The sequence below is a fragment of the Urocitellus parryii genome, chromosome 1, assembly GCF_045843805.1.
Source record: "Urocitellus parryii isolate mUroPar1 chromosome 1, mUroPar1.hap1, whole genome shotgun sequence".
Lineage (NCBI taxonomy): Eukaryota > Metazoa > Chordata > Mammalia > Rodentia > Sciuridae > Urocitellus > Urocitellus parryii.
This window is the reverse complement of record NC_135531.1, coordinates 182,988,751-183,008,099: the sequence shown is the minus strand read 5'-3', so window position 1 is coordinate 183,008,099 and position 19,349 is coordinate 182,988,751. Positions and strand designations below refer to the sequence as shown.

The window sequence follows — 19,349 nt, the reverse complement described above, 5'->3', positions numbered from 1 at the left end:
GATGTTGAGATGTTGTTGGTTCAGAAACTGTCTTTAAGTTGACCGGTTCCTTGATAAACATTACAACAGTTGTAAGCCTTGTAACTGTTATGAGGAAAGAGAAGCTACAAGGCTTAGAAAAAATTAAAAACTATGTTCAGAAGCCTCTTCTCCCTTGTCTGTGCCATTATAGATCTTCAGTATACAAGAGTTAGAATTAAGTGTTCTCAGAAGACACTTTGCAATAATGTTGACATTGTCATCTGGTAGGAAATGGAGAGAGATGTATCAGATTAATGAATCTTTTAGTAAGAACAGATGAGCCAGATGTGGTACACACCTGTAATCCCAGTGATTTGGTAGGCTAAGGCAGGAGGATCACAGATTCGAGGCCAGCTTAATGAGACTTTTGTCTCAAAAAATAAGTACAGGGCTGGGGATATACTTCAGTTGGTAGAGTGCTTGTCTCACATGCACAAGGCCCTGGGTTCAATCCCCAGCATCACACGCATACATACATGCACACAAATAAAAAAGGACTGGACTGGTAGTATAGCTTGGTGGTAAAGTGTCCCTAGGTTCAATTCCTAATGCTAAAATAAAAATGAGTGAATGAATAAATGAATGGATAGACAGAACTGCACACGGGGATGCATGCCTGTAATCTCAGTGACTCGGGAAGCTAAGGCAGGAAGATCTCAAGTTCAGGGCCAACCTCAGCAACTGTGAGACCTTTAGCAACTTATCAAGATGCTGTCTTAAAAACCAAAAAGGACTAAAGCTGTAGCTCAGTGGTAAAGCACCAAAGAAACAAATAAATTTAAAAATAAATAAATGAATGACTCCTGGATCACTCAGAAAATTATCATCAAAGCAGTAACTTTTTTTTTTTTTTTTTTTTTTTTTTTTAATTGGTGGTGGTGCTGGGGATTGAACCCAGGGCTTTGTACATGCAAGACAAGCACTCTACCAACTGAGCTTATCCCCAGCCCTCAGAGCAGTAACTTTTATAAGACCCCATAACAATATTAATGATAATAATTATTATTTTTGGTATTGGGGATTGAACCCAGAGGTGCTACATTCTCAGCACCTTTGCACCTTTTGTCTTGAGACTGTGTCTCATTAAGTTGTTGAGGGTGTCACTAGGTTGCTGAGACTGGTCTCGAACTTGTGATCCTCTTTTCTCAGCCTCCCGAGTCACTGGGATTATAGACATGTGCCACCATATTCAGCTTATAAGACCCAGTTATTATTTATAAACTGAAATAATAGAAATTTTTAAACAAAAGACCTTGAAGATGATGTTCATATCATCAGTGAGAAGCAGACTACTTTGCCCAGGCTCACACTTGGTGTTAGTGGCCATCTGGGAATTAGCATCCAGGATTTTTGATCATTGCTCCTCTCTTTGCTTCTGTGACTCCAGGCTGCTCTGTAGGCATGTGTCCTCCCTTCCTGTGTGTGGGGTAGAGGTAGTGCTTGTACCTTTATTTTGTGTCCAGCTCATACCACTAACAACAGCACATGCCCTTCCCCGTCCCCATCCATGCAGGTAGTGCAGGACTCTGGCTGCCTTGCACACATTTGTCCCTCTATACTCTGATGCCAGGGGTTTTTCTTTTGGTTAACCTTCTAATTTGTACTGTTATAAAATACCTTTCTTCTGATTTCCTGTAAACTCAAAAGTAACATGCTGCATTCAGAATAAGACTTTCAAACTAGACTCTCTCTTTGGATGATCAAATTTAATGGAATTAGGGAGCATTACAATGGAAGGTGTGGCCAGGAATTGATAGACTGATACAGCTGGTAGAAATGAGTGATGAGAAGGGAGTTATTGACAGGCTGTGGGATGTGGGCCCAGTGAAACCAGAGTTTTCAAAAAGTCATAAATAAAGATTTGGGAACACATTTCTTATGCCTCTAAAGGCCAAACAAAATGTATGAGCCATATCTGATCTCTGGGTCACTTAAATCAAGTGACTTTATGAAGGAAAGGTCCATTTCAGATTTTTAGGAATGATGGGCATATTAATCATTTTGTCCCACTGACCTAGATGTGGGACACCTATAAATACTTAAACTGAACAACAAATATACTACTTATGATAACTTTGAAATAATATTTGAATATTTGTTACATTTGCAGAACTGAAAATTTAGGACTTAATGGATTAAGATTATACTCTTAAAGGTTACTGCTTAGTCTTAATCTTTAAAATAGCTACCCAAAGTAACTTCAGTATGTATTTTGGGACATTTTTTTTATTATTATTATTTTATACATAAGGATGTGTTAATTTAGGATTTCTATAAAGTTAAAAGTACTATTTCCAAATAGGCTATAATTTATAATATTCTGCAAACTAAACTTTGGTAATTAAGGAATACAGTGTGTCCTCTTTCTAATTTTCATGGCTGCCCCTTTCCGTAAAACAAAATCTAATCTCAGTAGACTTGTTCTGAGTCCCTAGGGTATTTTTGTGATTCCCTTCTTTGTTTCAGCTGCTGAGCTATGCAGCTGTTGAAGTTCATCTGGAACCATCCAGTGGTTATTTGGAGGGACTTTCAGTGGTGGCTCAGAGGTGCTCCACAGATTCTAGACCTGAGCTAATCTGCCTGAGTTTCCTCTCTGTGGCTGAGCTAACAACAGGGTGCATTTCCTGGCTAAACACACCAGTGCCTGAAGTATATTCTCCACTCATGCCCTTGCTGCACAAGCAGGGAGCAGCATTTTGTGTGCAGTGTGTCAACCAGTCACTTAAGTTGGGTGTACTGACAACTGACGTGCACTTGGTCTCCAGAAGCAGTCCTCAGAACTTCCAGGGTGCAGATAGACATGAGAGGAAAGGGTGCTGTGGGTCAGGTTTGCTTTCTGTTGGTAATTATGATACTGATAATGGTGGCACCTAATATGCACCACTTCATAAAACTTGATATTTTTCTTATATCATTTATTTTAATTTTCATAACAATTCTGAGATCATAGATATTATTTGCTTCAAATATTTGTAGATTCACACCTACATTTTTATTCATTTTACTGTACTTCTATAGACTAGGAAAGATTTCTAAAAGGTTCCAAAGAAAGAAATGTAACCACTCAGCCTCAGTTGTAATAGGACTTGCCGATTGCATTATCTTTCCCGTTAATGTAGAAGTCCCATCAGCGTTATCTACATAGTGCTCCATTAGGTAGTTTTTAACTGGTACTAGTAATTACCACATTTTAAGGGAGAGAGCACTGATTTTCACTAGCCAGGAGCCCCTTGATTGGCTCAGAGATGCACAGTGACTATGAGAAATGGGTCATTCACAGGCAAGAAATGGAACAAGAGAAGGGGCTCCTTGGGCCCAGGCTTCTGTGTGTGAGTTGAGCTGGGTGGGGAATTTCTGTCGCTGAGTTTTGAACAGGCATTCTTTTATGGTGGTCAGACCAAAATAGAATGATAGGCAGTTTCCAGGACAAAGAAAACAGACATTTGGCTTAAGCCAGGTCACCTAGAAGCAGCATAGTGGGGTTGTAAAAATAAGATCTGGGAAATCAGAACTGTTTCTCAGGTAAGCAGCATTCAGAAAGGTAGCTGGAGTGAAGAGAGGATGACCCTGAGCAGGACAGGAGGAATCTTCCTTACTGCCTTGTTTGCTGTTTGGTCTTAATCTTTAAAAGAGCTACTCAAAGTAACTTTAGTGTAAGATTTTCCTTTTCTTAAATTTCCTATATAAACATGTACTTGGTATTTGTGCAAAACGAAAAGTACTATTTAAAGAATGTGAATAGGCATTTACATATATTAATTTATAACAGTATGTTTTTGTTATGTAGTTTGACATTCCTTTTTGCAATATCTTTAAAAGCAAGCACTCTCTTTTCTTTTAATCTAGGGACTCCTTTCCATTTGATCAACAGTTTAACATTTTGATGAGATTTATTGTGGATCAAACTCAGACTCCAAACCTCAAGGTCAGTATCTATTCGTCATTACAGTTCAACCCCAGGAACTCAAAAAATTGCTTAAAATTCACTTTTTTAATACATGACTCGTATTTAGCAGTTAGGAAGTCTGTGAATATTCCTTTTCCACTCTGTGGACATGTTTTCATTTCTCTTGGTTTAGTGCCTTGTAAAGGAATTGCTGTTCATAAAGTAAGCATGGTCAGCTTTTTTAGAAGCCAAAATGATTATAACATATTACATCTCTACCAGCAAAGTATGAGAGTTTCTGTTGTTCCACATCCTCACCATCATTTGGGCATTAGTAATCTTTTTCACAATTAATATTTAAACTAGAAAATTAAGCATTCTGATGTGTTGAGATCAGCATCTTGTTGGAATATTTCTTTAATGTTATCACTCTCTAAGATGTGGAAAATCATCGATAATAACTTGACTAAATTTTTTTGTTGTACAGGGAGGGAAGATGTGTGTAGTCATATTCGTCATCTGTTCCTGGATCATGAATTTGTCTTGAGGTTTCACTTTGGGCCTAATAAATGAACACCCTTTTGACGAGTTGATATAAAAGAGTAGAACACGAGCTTGCCTCGCCGGACAGGGCCTGGAATGTGTGAAAAACTAACTACAGAGTTGAGCCTGCCCTCTCATTTGGTGGCAGAGCTGCCCTATAAGTGTCCGGCAGCACTTGTGAGGATTAGGATGTCATTTCATGTGGAAGTATAAGTCTAGGACAAAGGAAGGGAGTTTCCCCCCTCAATGGTGTTTACTTTTCTGTGGCCACCACTTATGAATTCTATTTAAAGATTGGTTGAGTATACTTAATGCTTATAATTATTTGGTCTTTCAGGTCAAAGTTGCAATCCTGAAATACATTGAGTCTCTGGCCAGACAGATGGACCCAACAGATTTTGTAAACTCTAGCGAGACGAGGCTTGCTGTTTCTAGAATCATTACCTGGACAACAGAACCAAAGAGTTCAGATGTGAGAAAGGTATGACCAAGAGAGCTAAAGTATAATTACAGACTATCCTAGGCATGTATTAGAAACCATAAATTCATTTAGAAATGTGCAAACTGCCCCCCCCACACACACACAAGCACTTTTTTTCTATGAAAAGCAAGGTTTTCTTCTTCTCTTTCCTGTTATGTCCATTTCCAGTGTTTGACTATTACAAGAAAAATCTGATGGGTTGGTGGTTTCCCAGGTGTCCATTTTTATCATTTTGTGATGTGAAAGCACTAGCAGTCTAGTGTCTTTTTCAAGAACACTGAACAGTCTGACTTGTGCTTTGAAGATGCAATTGTAGTTCTGAAGCTAGCAGGCTGTGGGGTGCCTGATAGTAAAGTGGGGTGCCTGTAGTTGAAAAGTTTGATAAGATAGAACAGATTCTTCACTTTAAGAAGAGCAAATAAACATCTAGTTATATGCCACATTTGGAACATGCTGTCTGTAATTTGGGAAATGGAGTGGCGTGGGGACAGAATTCAGATTTTTGAAACACCTGATACCAACACATTGTTGTGTTGTTGTCATTTTAGTAACTCAAGGGAAATATTTGCTTCTTCTGAAATAACATTGAGAGGCATATAACATGGTAGAGCACAGGCTACTACTCCTTCTCTTATTAACTAATCTGCTTTACAGACTGTTAAAAGGATGACAGTAAAGCATTTAATCAGTCCCCAACACACTACAGTCAGAGTGTGAGTTCATATTGGGGCTGTTATAGCTATTGTCCTCATTCTCTTCTTATCAGGGGTGTTTCCAAAGCTTGGGTTTCCACACGTGGTTGTTACAAACTTTTACTTTATATAAAAGCTTTGCTTTTCATGCTTTTTAAAGCCCAAATTTCTCAGTTCTGCCTTCAGAACTCCAAGGTGGTTATTTGTGTGAACTCACAACCTGGCATTTTCTTCTTTTGTATTCTACTCCTTCCTCAGCCATCCCTGCCAGTAGCCCTTTGGCCTTGGAGCAGGATGGAAAATGTGGATCACCTGGATCCAGACAGGGAAAAGGGAAGGGTGATCCTAAGCAATGTTCAGCATGATTGGTGCATTTCCTACTGCAAATAGACACTGAACTCTCTGACGGAGTTCAAAGAGAAGAACCAAAGAATTATCTAAGAGATTTCTTTAGAAGGATCATGGTCCATTTAATTCTCACTGTCTGTTACTTAGCAATAAACTAACTTGCTCATTGTCAAAGGAACAAGGGAAAATCTTTTTAAAGCACTCATTCAAATTATTATCTAATACCAACTAATATTTTTCATTCATGATCCTGTTGTAAAATATCTTAACATTTATCAAAAATGTTTTTTTCATTGACAACATTTAATACACTAGTTGGGTAGTTTTCAAGAGTCCACAGTAATTGAAATTTTATTTGCTTTAAAAGTCAGAACAGATATTTCTGTTGTAATTTTAAAAATCATAGGATTGAAAACAAAAAGCTTAAATAAAATTTAAGTTGCTCGGGCTAGGGAGGTGGCCCAATGGAAGAGTGCTTACCTAGCTCAAGCCCTGGTTCCAATCCCTATAATCTCCAAAAACAGTTGCTATCTTTCTCTCTTTAGTTATGACACATCTGTATGCATGTTAGTCCACTTTTCATCCCTATAATAAAATATGTAACAGGGTATTTATGAAGAAGAAGAGGTTTATTTAGCTTACAGTTTCAGAGGTTCAGGGCATGATGCTTGCCCTTTGAGGCCCCTTTTTTGGATGCATCACAGCATGGCTGAGGCACACGGAAGAACATATATCACAAAACAGGAGGACGGAGACTAGGGACCCACAGTCCCTTTGAAGAGCATGCCCCCAATAACCTAAGGCTCTCCCACTGGGCTCCTCCTCCTCCTCCTCTTTTTCTTCTTCTTCTTCTCCTCCCCCTCCTCCTTCCCCTCTCCTCCTCCCCCTCTCCTCCTCCCCCCCTCCTCCTCCCCCCTCCTCCCCCACCTCTCCCCACCTCCCCCTCCCCCTCCATACTTTTTGTTGTCAGTGGATCTTTCTTTATATGTGGTGCTGAGAATCGAACCCAGGGCCTCACACGTGTTAGGCAAGCTATTACTGAGCTACAACCCCAGCCCTAGGCCCCACTTTTTAAAGGTAAACCACCTCTTAGTAATGCCACTCTAGGGACCAAACCTTCAATTACTGTGGACTCTTGAAAGCTACTCAGACCACAGCTGACTGTGTCAGTGTGAGGATGTGCTTTAGTGGCAAATCTTCCTTGTAAGTATTTCCTACATGGGCCTAAATGTGTTTTAGATTTGCATCTTGCTGTAGTTAGGACCTATTTTCGAGTAACCAAATTTGAACCTAATGTCTACTTGCCGTGGAAATGCACATTAGAAAATCTAAACTAGGATTTATTGTTCTTTTCTAATCGGGACATTGTAGGAACTTCCTTCCTTGAATTATTTAGCCTGGGGCTCTAGAATTGCAGCTTATTCTAATACTAACACAGGTCAAATATGACTAGAAAATTAGATTTATTGCAAGTGATCACATGGTTCATTTACTGTTTGAATATTCTACAGTTTATTTTCAGTTATTTTGCATTATCTGCTGTTATTTCACAAAGCCTTGTCTCCCTTGGTGTGCTGTTTCCACTGCATTCTTGCTTCTCCCTCATCCCATTGTGAGGGCTACTTCCTTCCCTTTAGATCTAGCTTAAAGCTAGTTTCTGGTTCAGGTACAGTAGTCTTGATCTTAAGAGAAAAAAATTTTTAAAATATTTATTTAATTGTAGGTGAACACACAGTATCTTTATGTGGTGCTGAGGATCGAACCCAGTGCCTCACACATGCCAGGCAAGCACATTACCACTGAGCTACAGCCTCCTCAGCCCCTTAAGAGAAATTTGAGAAATTTTAGATCAGTAGTTCTCAGTTCTGGCTGCAAGTTAAAATCACCCTAGATTTCTGGTCTCCACTCCTAGGCAATCTGATTTTATTGATGTAGTGTAGAATCTGTACCTAGGGCTTTTTAAAATTTTTTGATTAGGGTCCTTGCAATCTTGATTTTTAATGCAGAGCTGAGGCCCATTATTTTAGACCATTGCCCTGGAATTGAACTTCAAGACATACAGACTGCCGAAGTAGTCTTGACCTGATTACTACAAATTCTATTCTGCTCAGCCTAGTTCTTCAGTGTCTTCAGGAGTAGGCCCGGCCTCAATGTTCCTTAGAGCCTTCCCTAATTCCCTTTGTTGACTGTGAGCCCAGTCTAGTGGTTGGGATCCTTCAAGTCTTCCTTTAGCCTGCTTGGTTTTCTGTCTGTTGTCAACTCAATGCATGTTGCATTGATTAGGGAAAGCTTCTTAGAGAACAGGATTCATCTTTCATCATCAAATATGGAGGAGATTTTCCTAAGTGGTGAGCTTTGGAGAAGGGCAGTATCGATGTTGAAAAGATGAGGTTTGTCTGGGAGCAGAGAGCAGACCAACGTGTCTAAGCAAAGAATTCTGAGGAAGTTGAACACTGGAGACTGTCTTGGTCACCCTCCATGCTGAGCACCAGTATAGTACCCATAGAGTTATAGTTTGGATCTGGAATGTCCCCATAGACCCCCTTGGTTCACAGCCTATGACACTATTGAGAGGTGGTAGAACCTTTAGATGGGACTTTGTGGGAGGAAGTCAGGTAATCGGGGGTTGTCCTTGAAGCAGATATTGGGACCCTGGTCACTTCCTTTCTTTCTCTGCTTCTGGGCCACCATGAGGTGAACAGGCTACCTCTGCCATGTTCTCTCACCATGATGAACTGTGCCACTGCAGGCCCAAAGCAAGCAGGCCAAGTAACCAACTGTGAACGGCAACCTCTGAAACTGGGAGCCAGAACAAACCTTTCCCTGTTATAAATTGTTTATCTCGGTGTTTTGTGATAGTGATGCAAAGCTGACTAACGCAGTAGGCATCTAGTAAAATAATATTCAATAAACTAATACAAACACCCACAGGGAAATGATCTCATTTCAAATGACATTTTGAAGCTATACTTGAAAAGTCATAGTCTCTTCTTTTGGCTTCTACATTCGTTTTCTGTTGCCTAACAACTTACCATAAAACCTAGTCACTGGAGACCACATACATTTATGACCTCTCAGTTTCTGTAGGTCAGCAGTCTGGCGTGTGTTCTCTGGGTCCTCTGCTTAGACTTTCACCAAGCTGAAACACAGCTGCTATCGGGGGCTTCCATCTCATCTGAGGCTCTGTTCTTGACAGAGTGCAGTTTCTCACAGGTGTAGGACTGAGGAGCCTGCTTTCTTGCTTTCAAACAGGGGCCATTCACAGCTTGTGGCATGCTGCCCACCAGGACATGTGCTACTTCCTAATCAGCAGGAGAATATTTGAAGACATTATGTCCAGAAACTTCCCGAGTTTGATAAAAACTTTAATCTTTGTACTTAAGCAGTTCCAACTCTGAGTAAGAATTAAAGGAGAGGGAGAAAGGAAAGGATTCACCCCTAGGAACTTCAGATAGAACTGTTGAAAGCTGAAGGTAGAAACCTGAGAGCAGTAAGAAGGCATCATGCCCAAGGCATCCTCAGTAAGATTAACAAATGATTTCTCATCTGAAACCCTGGGGGACAGAAGGCAGTAGGATAACATTTAAAGTGCTGAAAGAAAAACTGTCAACCATGAATTTGCTGTTCAGCAAAACTCATCTTCATAGTTAAGGAAAAAATTTAAAAGCCAGTAGGAGAATCTCTCCAGCCTTGTCAGGACTCACCTGATCAGATCAAGCCCACCCAGGTTACTCTCCCCTTTGATTTAACTCAGAGTCAACCAATTAGGGCCTCATTATATCCACAAAATCTCTCTGCCACAGTCCACATAGGGGAGAGGATTGCGTAGGTGTATACATGAGCACCCTCCTCACATTGCCTACCAAGGCTTTGGTGTCTCTTTCAGTGGGTTGACCCTATTCTTCCATAATTTTGGTAAGTCCTAGCCCCCACCTGTTGACTCGAAAAATTCAGGAAATGGAGAAATGGCAAAGAAACCTAGGAAGCATAAAGATGCTGTTGGCTACAACAGAAAAAGTATACAAATGGCCTTAAAGTTGAAATTTCTAAATGACTTAAAAAAAAAAAAAATCTCTCAGGCAGCAGAGCCTGATCAAAAAGCCAAGGGTTTGATCATCAGATTTCAGTTTCCACTTAATTACAGCTCTCAAGCCTTATTTTGACCTGTGAATTTCCACCTCATCTTATGAAACAAGAGTATTCCTGCTTCCAGGAAGGTTTGGAATCATTGAATAAATGATTGAGGGTCTCAGATTCTTATTATTCCCAACTTTTGATTTTATGTGCCTCAGTGATTTCATGTAAGAAGCCAGATTGCTTTTCCAGCCTACAGCCGGCTTGGTTAAGCGCTCTCTGCCTCTCTCTGATCCCCTCCCCTCCCACTTTCCTGTTTGCCAGTCCCCGCTTCAGCGTAGTCGAGTAGGGGAGGATTTCCCCACTAGGTCAGCATCCACCTGTTCTGGGCCTGGAGAAGGAAACTTGGAAGAAAATTGTAAACAGGTAGACCGGAAACCGCATACTAATTCCAAACAGCATACTTCATTGTTTGTGTTTATTAGATTATTAATACCAGTTACCAGAAAGATTTTGCAGAACCAAAAATTAATACAATACTGTGTGAGCGTGTGTGTGCTCCTGTCTCATTGTTGGTGTTGGGATGTTGTCTGATTAACCACCTTTCCAGCAGAACAGTGGTGTTGACTGTGGTGTAGACCACCACCACACCATGGATCAATGGGATGGTGAAAAGGAGACTAAATGAGGAAGGTCTGAAGGTTTTGAAATACCTTCTATTTGGTGATTTATGAAGCAATTTTAATAACAACCTCTGAAACCAGCAATAAAGAGATGTTTAATAAATTAGAAAATTCTTTGCTTTTTCTCCCAAATTTAAAGTTTCCCAAAATTAATATCAGCACAGAAGGATTTGCTAAAGCTTCATCTACATCCTGTCTGCTAGGAAGAATTTCTTCCTGCAGTGAGGTATACAGCTATTCAAGGTAGTTGGCAGCCCAGGAGTTCTTTTCAGACCACATCACTAAGATGTGAAGAACCTTTTATCCCATCCTACCCCCAAATCCCACTATAAGGGTGTGACTGAGAATCATTTCCTCTAAAGTTGCCATTTGATCCTTAAAGTTGCCCCGGAGTTGTCCATTAGAAAAAGCCAGCTGCACTCTGAAACTTTATTTTATGACCAAAAAGTCTTAATCTCTGTACAGCTTCAATTTAAAAATTATTTTTTAAAGAACATACTTAAATGATACTTGCCATTTCTGGAGCTTGGATCTCATTAGGAAAAGATTTTACATAGAAAGCACCATAAACCAATGACTTTTAAAAACTATATAAAATCGTTTGCATTTACATTTTGAAAAATGGGCCTTATTCATCTATACATCTAAGACACACACACACAAGCACATCTGTCTAATTAGGTATAGTTTCAGAATTCCCTGTTTCTATTTGATTTCTTATTAAAACTCAACATTGGAATTATTGAAAACAGACTGGGTAGGGGTCAGAAGTGAAAAGTCTGTTGTGCACTTTCTTTTTTTAATTTTTTATTTAACCCAGAGACCCTTACCACTTACCACCTTGTCACTGAGCCACATCCCCAGCCCCCCCCCCCTTTTCTTCTTCTTCTTTTATTTATTAATTTTTTGAGTCAGGGTTCTCACTAAGTTGCTTAGAGCCATTGTGTGCCTGGCCGTTGTGCACTTTCTTTACCCACAGAGATAATTGTTGCTCATAGTAGGTAGCCATGAATTTACATAATTTTTAGACCTGCTGTTTTGCAGTCTTCCTATTCCTGAAAGATCCTTCATATTTTACAATTTGCTTCATGAAAAACATCAAGTTAGTGGCATTAGATAACCTATAATTTTGGGAAGAAATGTGGTCTCTTAAAGACAATGGCACATTTCACATAAAGATATATTATTTAAGAATTCATTGGTACATTTTATAGTTTGCAAATGGCATTTTCAGTCCTCAAATTCTAAGTGCCTGTCTTTTTTAATAAATTGTCAATGTGGATGTTATTTCCTGCTAAAATTCCAGTCCTTTCATTCTTTCTCCTTGCAGTGTAGTTTTTCCTGCATGTTTTTTCCCCTAACATCTATCTAATGAAATGTTTTAAATACACAGGTAACTTTGCATGATATTTAAAATTTGTTCTGTTATACAAAGGTACAAATCATGTTAACAGTACATTAAATTGGTTGTGAAATAGATTCCTTCATGTAATATATTAGTAAGGAAATGCAGAAAAGTATATTTTAGTACAACCAGTAATATTGTTTTTTGCCTGTATCACAAAAGTACACTTGTCACTTGTGATTTAACTTGGGTGAAAAGGCTATTACTGACTATCTTTGGAGATCAAGGGAAAAGATAGTGTGCTCTTTGCCCAATGCTTTGCTTTAATTAATGCTTTTGAAATGCTGAAAAAGTAATTTTTTATTCTGTTAGTCTACTGATACTTTTTGATTTGGGTCTTTGAATTTTTTTTTCTTTCTCCAGCCACAAAAGTAATCTTGTCCTAACTGGACCTAGAATTAATTTTAACATTGTAAAAGCATTGAGGTATTTTTTTTTTGTATTTCTTTTTCCCAGAGAATTCTCAGCAAGCACATTTTTATAAAATATTTCCTGTCATGGGAAAAAGTATTTCAAATAATGACTGCAGTTCTAAAAATTAGTCTTAAAAAGACTTTATGCTCTTAATTAAAAATGAATTTAAAAGTTATTGTATCCACAATAACAATTTTTCATAATTTTTTTCCTTCCTCTTGACTCTTAGAAATCAATAAATGCCAATCTGGTATTTACCAAAATTTTCTTTTGGCTTAGCTTTTGTAAACCAAGACCCTTGTAAATTAATTAATTCCTCCTTGGGCATTGCCTTTTTTTTTTTTTTTTTTTTTTTTTGGTATACTAGGGATTGAACCCAGGGATGCTTCAGCACTGAGTTACATTTTCCAGTCTTCTTAATTTTGAGACAGCCTCTTGCTAAATTGTTAATACTAGTCTCTTACTTGTGGTCTTCCAGCCTCAGCCTCCCGAGTGGTTGAGATTGCAGCTATGCGCCACCATGCCCAGCTCAGGCATTGCTTTTTAACTCATATTGCCTGCTACTAAATCAGTACAGCAGAAAGTACTTGCTGGAAAGCCTGATTTCACCTGGTACTCTTTTATCAGCTAATTGCTTCCCATATGCTGCCAGCAGGTCCTGCAATAGTCCTGCAATGTGTTGTCTCAATTAATAAAGAAAAGTAAACACTTTCCAGAAGGCAAAAGAGCATGTTTTTACTTAATACCACCCCATGTCCCATGTTTACTTTCCAAAATCATCTTGGCTTCTAGGCATAAAAGTCAGTTTTTCAGATGTATTTAAACTCTCCTCTTTATTGCTTAGTATTGCTTAGTCAAGAGAAATGGGGTTGAAGGAAGGAAGTTTCTTAGGATAACCGAACAGCCACTTATCTAGAAATTTATTCTCTCTAGTTTACACTGGGAGCCCTATTCAGATCTGACTTCTTAGAAGGGGAACGAGCAATCTTAAGCTTTTAAAAATTTTTTGATTGTTTTATTTATCTGTTTATCAAGTTTATAGTCAAACACAGTGATGTAGGCCTGTAATTCCAGTGCTCGGGAGGCTGAGGCAAGACGATTGCAAGTTCAAGACCAGCTTCAGCAACTTAGTGAGAGTCTACAAACTTGACAAGACCCTGTCTCAAAATTAAAAAAAAAAAAAAAAAAAAGAAAGTCTGGGCATGTGGCTCAGTGATTAAGTGCCCCTGGGTTCAATCTCTGTTACCAAAAACAAACTAAACAACTCTAATTAACATTTTGATGGAAATTAACTCTGATTCTTCTTCTAGGCAGCACAGATTGTGCTCATCTCTCTGTTTGAATTGAACACTCCGGAATTTACCATGTTACTTGGTGCCTTGCCCAAAACATTCCAGGATGGTGCCACCAAACTGCTTCATAACCACCTCAAGAACTCCAGTAACACTAGTGTGGTGAGTGCCGGCTGCAGTTGGTGACCCAGTGCCCATCATGACCTTTGGGTGTCCCATATCTAGCACTCACACTGAGAGGAGAGCCAGCTGCCTTGTTCTCTCTGCTTTTATATTGTGGTATTCCTCAAGGTGGGATCATGTCGGATCCTGGCATATTCCTGGAGAATGAATGAACCTGACACTGATAACAGCCTTTTTCTTAGTTTGTTTGATCAGTTAAATTTTTACTTGATCATATTTACTCATTCTTTGAGTCTCTCTTACCTTTTAACACTAAAAGAGGCAAAATGCTCAGTCATGTCTGTTACTTTAGCACAGCTGATTCAGTCATTCAGCTCCAAGAATGCCTGTATCCAGTTTTGGTTTATATGCACTCAAAATGGGCCCTGTGATTCTGGGAGAGGGAGTTATTGTGGCAGATTTTGTACATTTACACATGAGTTTAAAAACCAAGGGAAGAGGGGGGTTGTATTCTATAGAAAGAATTTGGATAACTTTTGCTTACTCTGCTTTCACCCCAGGGATCTCCAAGCAATACAATTGGCCGGACACCCTCCCGACACCCCAGCAGCAGGACCAGCCCTCTGACCTCACCTACCAACTGTTCCCATGGGGGTCTATCACCAAGGTAAGCTTACTTCCACAAAAATGAAGAAACAAAAGGACCCTAATGTCTGTGCAGCCTGTTTCTGGATTTTTAGACTAAATTTATTGTCAAAAAAGAGTATTGACTCAGAAGACAATGGTTTCTTAGTCTTTGCTCCACCTGTACCTGGGATCCTGGGCAAAGGGGTAAAATGAGGAGTTTGTGCTAAATGTTCTTCTAGTTCTAAATGCTCCCTAATACTCCAGACTGCTGCACATTCTTGGCAAATAAGATTGCAGAGCAGAAAGGCACCTCTGAGTCCCCTGTTTCGGGGGTGCGGGGGTGCGGATGGACTGGGGGCTCTCTACCACTGAGCCAAACCTTTTCTTTTTTGAGACAGGGACTCATTAAAATTGCTTTGAAGTTGCAATCCTCTTGTCCCAGCCTCCAGGTCACTGAGAGAACAGGCATGTGCCACCATACCTTGTTTAACACTTATAAATTTTAAAACTAGAAGCTCATCTAGTACTGTTTGCATAGAATCCATGAGGAAGTTTATTACCTGTTCCCCAAGTGATAGGAGAACCTGAAGGTATTTATTTAATCAGAGAAACCCTCTATCATCAGTCCTTACTAAGTTTGGTCTACTTTTTCCAACCATTTGGCCAGTCCAAGCATAGTTACTCTCCTGTTTGAAGCTAAATGCCAGGCTGGAGGATTGTGATTTAAAATCTGAGAATTAAATTGCATCAGCATGGCCAGGCATGGTGGTGCATACCTATAATCCTAGTGACTTGGGAGGCTGAGGCAGGAGGATTCCCAAGTTTGAGGACAGCCTCAGCAACTATTTTTTAAAAAGAGCGGGGGATGTGGCTCAGTGGTAAAGTGTTTCTGGGTTCAATTCCCATTACCCAAAAAGAAAGAAAGAAAATTTGGATCAGCATATTCAGACTCCTATTGGGACCATGCAACAGTGGCCTTAGAATCTGGGACAGTGACTTCAAAAGAGAAAACACTTTGCCATGGCATCTTTAGATAATACTTCTCCATCTCATCAGAGCCTTTAGAAGTCTGTATAGTGGCTTTAGTGACTCCCTCCCATAACTTGGCCCCAGAGGTCTGAATTTTTCTGGACCAGCAATGTTCACACACACTGTGAAGTCCAGCTCTTTGGGCTCACTAACAGTAAGAACCAAGAGGCTTTTGTCCTGAGGGTTACTGGTACCAAGATCTTAAAATGAAACTGAAGTACTGCCATTTTCCCTTTAAGTTTTTACCTCTTTGTTTTTAAATTTATATTTTTAAAATTATATTGTTAAATGATCCCATCTCACAAACTCCTTCCTTACCACTGAACCTCTTCATTTCCTCAGTTACCCTGTAAATATTTTGGAGTGTATCAAATTTGCATTTTTCTCTTGGTGAAATGAAATAGTTTCTACTGCCTTATGTGTATCCCTCCAAATGTCCCCATTCTATAAGTATAATGAAGTCTGATGTGCTAATCTCCAAGTCTGGTCTGTGCTGTCAGGATTCCAAGCAGGCTATTAAGAGTTGAGGCCAGAAACTAATGAACCATATGTCTGATTTTCCCCAGGTGAGAATGGGAGTCCACCAGCTTTTAAAATTTTTTTTTATTTTTTTAATGCTAAGATTTGTATCTAAATTATATGGTTTGTCTTAAATGACTAGGATCCAGTGCTGATAGTATAATTTTATAGAAAATTTGCATTCTCTATGAGTTGTTGCCTTCATCTAGATGTTATACTTCTACGACATTAATTGTAAAATCTGTTCTTCCATAATATACATTTCATATATCTTTTACCTATTGCATTATTAGGGTGTCACATTCTTCAGGTAATAAGCCACAAGGTATAACTCAAATTATTTTTTCCATACACTAGTAGCCTAGGTGAGACTTTGATGAGGGCTGTTAGTGGAATCCCAAAGAACTGGCTAGAAAATAGTCTTCATAGATCTTCAAATCATTAAAAATTTTAGTTTACTTTTCCAGCTCACCTTTCCTCTTTAATTGGCCTCATCTTAATTATTACTGTTAGGATTACAGAATAATGGGAGAAATTAAGAGATTTGTATTCAGTATTAAAAATCCAAATGTGGCCTACATATTTTCTTGTGGACAAATTCTTCTTTAGATAATTATTTACATAGCTTCTTTCTTTAAAAAAAAAAAAAAAATGGCCTGCAATTCAGTGCTGAAATAGCCAAATGACTGTAGTCAACTTGAGCTCAATAGGATAAATTATTTTTCTTACAACAGAGGGTGTCCTGCAGTGGGGGACATGCCTCATGTTGTTGTGGCACTAGAAGAAATAAGAAAAACTCAAATAGGCTACAAACTGTCTAAAAGGAAAAGAAGTGAATTCTTACACTAATAAGAGAATGGGTATTTGCCATGTTCTAAGGAGGCGAGAAACAAGGTCTGCAGTACACAGTCTCAGCAATTTTTCTGAGCAGTGCTCCTGAAATAAAATCTGCCATACCATGTTATGTTTTTATTCATATATAGTTGTCAATGGGCCTTTATTTTATTTATTTATATGTGGTGCTGAGAATCGAAACCAGTGCCTCAACACATGCTAGTTAAGCACTCTACCACTGAACCACCACCCCAGCTCTAGGTTTTTATTCTTAAGGGGAAAGTTATCACCAATCATTTATTTTTAATCTAATTTTGAGTGTCAAAATAAACTAGGAATTTTGGTAGTTTTCACAGTTTTTTGGTGCAAAATTTTTATGCTTGGATCATGGTAATTATAAAGAACCTTTCCAAAATGGTGAATAAATCTAATTTGATAGAGTTTTAAAACATCATGGGTAAGGAAGTCATTTTTATCAGCCCATCGATAACAGGTTAAATAAACTTTTGTAAAACATCCCTTTAATGACTACCTGTTACCAACTAATTGTTGTTGATATTTAGTGAGATTTATGAACTGTGTTTTTCATTATTAAATACATTTATGTTTAAGCTCATTTTACGTGGTATGATTTTATGGCAAATGAAAAACAGAGTTGCAAAGAGCTTCAGAAATTATCTGAAGTTCATTCCCATCAAGAAAACAAAGCAGGTGAGGGTTTTGCTCCAGACTGCTGCACATTCTTGGCAAATATATTGCAGAGCAGAAAGGCACTGCATGGATCACCTCTGAGTGCCCTGGCAATGGAAAGTAATTTTAGGTGGATTTTACATTTTTATGTCAGAGAATCAAAAGCATCCATAGAATCAAAATAGGGGTTAGCAGGGAGCCTCTGCCCCGTACTTGCAGATGGGCACATCTGTTTGGTCTTCATCCATCAGCAGAACCCCAGCTTAAGGGTGTCACCATATTCCTCTAGTGCCCAACCCCCTGTGTGACTTGGAGGGTTTCAGACCCTCCATGGCACAGTGACCTCTTATCTCCACACCGTATTTTCCTTATAAAATAGGGACCTTAACAAAAGCTCAGAACCTTGACAAAAGCACATGCTGGGACTCCCCTGTTGGCCAAGGCAGGACTGCTCCACAGAAGCCCTGCCTCATACCATGAACTTCACCCCACGTTCTCACCCCACTTCCCAGCCAGCTCAGCTCCTGCCTCCTGGTCTCTCGCTCCACCCTTTAGATTGCAACTGAGCTTGGACATTTCCATCATGGTCTCTGCAAGCCTAAGTCAGCTAGTGACATTTGGGAAGTGAAGACAAATACCTGTATTTTAGTGAGAATTTTAGTTCTCATATCAAGTAATACTAGCAGACGAATCAGATTCCTAAACTGGCCAGCTGAGGCTAAATGCCCCAAACAAGGTTCTGCCATTCTTTTAGAAAAAAAAAGTGCCTATCTCTGAACTCTGATTGGATTGCAGCCTCAGAGCACTCTGTCCCATACCAGGTTGCCCTCTGTTCGAATAGCATGGTTTCTAAGTCTCCCTGGTGTGCTCACTCTGGTCCCATTTGAACCGAGGCCCCATAATTCCTCTTTCTAAATAACTGGTGAGTTGTCCAAAACTGAACATCCATATTTTCTTGTGTGTTAAGTGTTTATAATGCTCTTCCCAGCTCAAGCAGCAGGTATACACACTCTCTTTCATTGTTCACACATGCACTGTCAGACTCACAGATGCACAAACTCTCACAGGCACACTTGGAATCTCATGTGACTTTTAGGTGGTAAATGCGTCCTGTGGTTGGCAGAGAAGAGAATGAAGCGGTCTAATTAAGGACCAACTATAAAACAAAATGTGTTCTTTTTCTCTGAATGGTGAAGTGTTAATTTTGTTCCAGCTAAGTTTGATAGAACTTTTTTCAAGGAAAGAGGAGCGTGTAAGGCACTTAGAATGTAGCGTCTTCCCTCCCCTGCCCTGTGCCTTCTGTGTTTGTCTCTCTGATTTTCCTCTTCTGATCACTGCAGTCGGTTGTGGGGTTGGAGTGCCGATGGGTTATCGAAGCACCCACCTCCCTTTTCTCAGCCTAACTCCATTCCCACCGCTCCCTCCCACAAGACTCTCAGGCGCTCTTACTCTCCCAGGTAACACCCTACCTGTTAAACTTGTCTGAGGTGTCACAATATTATTACATTTCCACGGTCGTCTCAGGTGTTTTGGAAGGCCTCTCAGCTCCTCCACCTTGATTCCTGCCTCAGCTTAGCCTAGCAGGAGTAGAGCCTTGGTGAGAAGTGTGAGCAGGTGTGTGACCTGGGCCAAATCTCATGAACTAGTATGCGCCATGTTTCAGCGACAATGACAGTGACCCTTTTATC

At 39.5% G+C, this 19,349-nt stretch overlaps 1 protein-coding gene across 5 annotated transcripts in view; it reads left to right on the top strand.

Annotated features, from left to right (window-relative positions):
* Positions 1–19,349, top strand: part of Clasp1 (cytoplasmic linker associated protein 1) — a 269,273-nt gene that overhangs the window by 210,062 nt on the left and 39,862 nt on the right. For all 5 annotated transcript variants that reach the window (XM_077802326.1, XM_077802325.1, XM_077802322.1 and 2 more), the window contains 4 exons: positions 3,868–3,946; positions 4,788–4,931; positions 13,858–14,001; positions 14,523–14,629. In XM_077802326.1, coding sequence (XP_077658452.1) covers positions 3,868–3,946; positions 4,788–4,931; positions 13,858–14,001; positions 14,523–14,629 — 474 coding nt within the window. The remainder of the gene's footprint in view (positions 1–3,867; positions 3,947–4,787; positions 4,932–13,857; positions 14,002–14,522; positions 14,630–19,349) is intronic.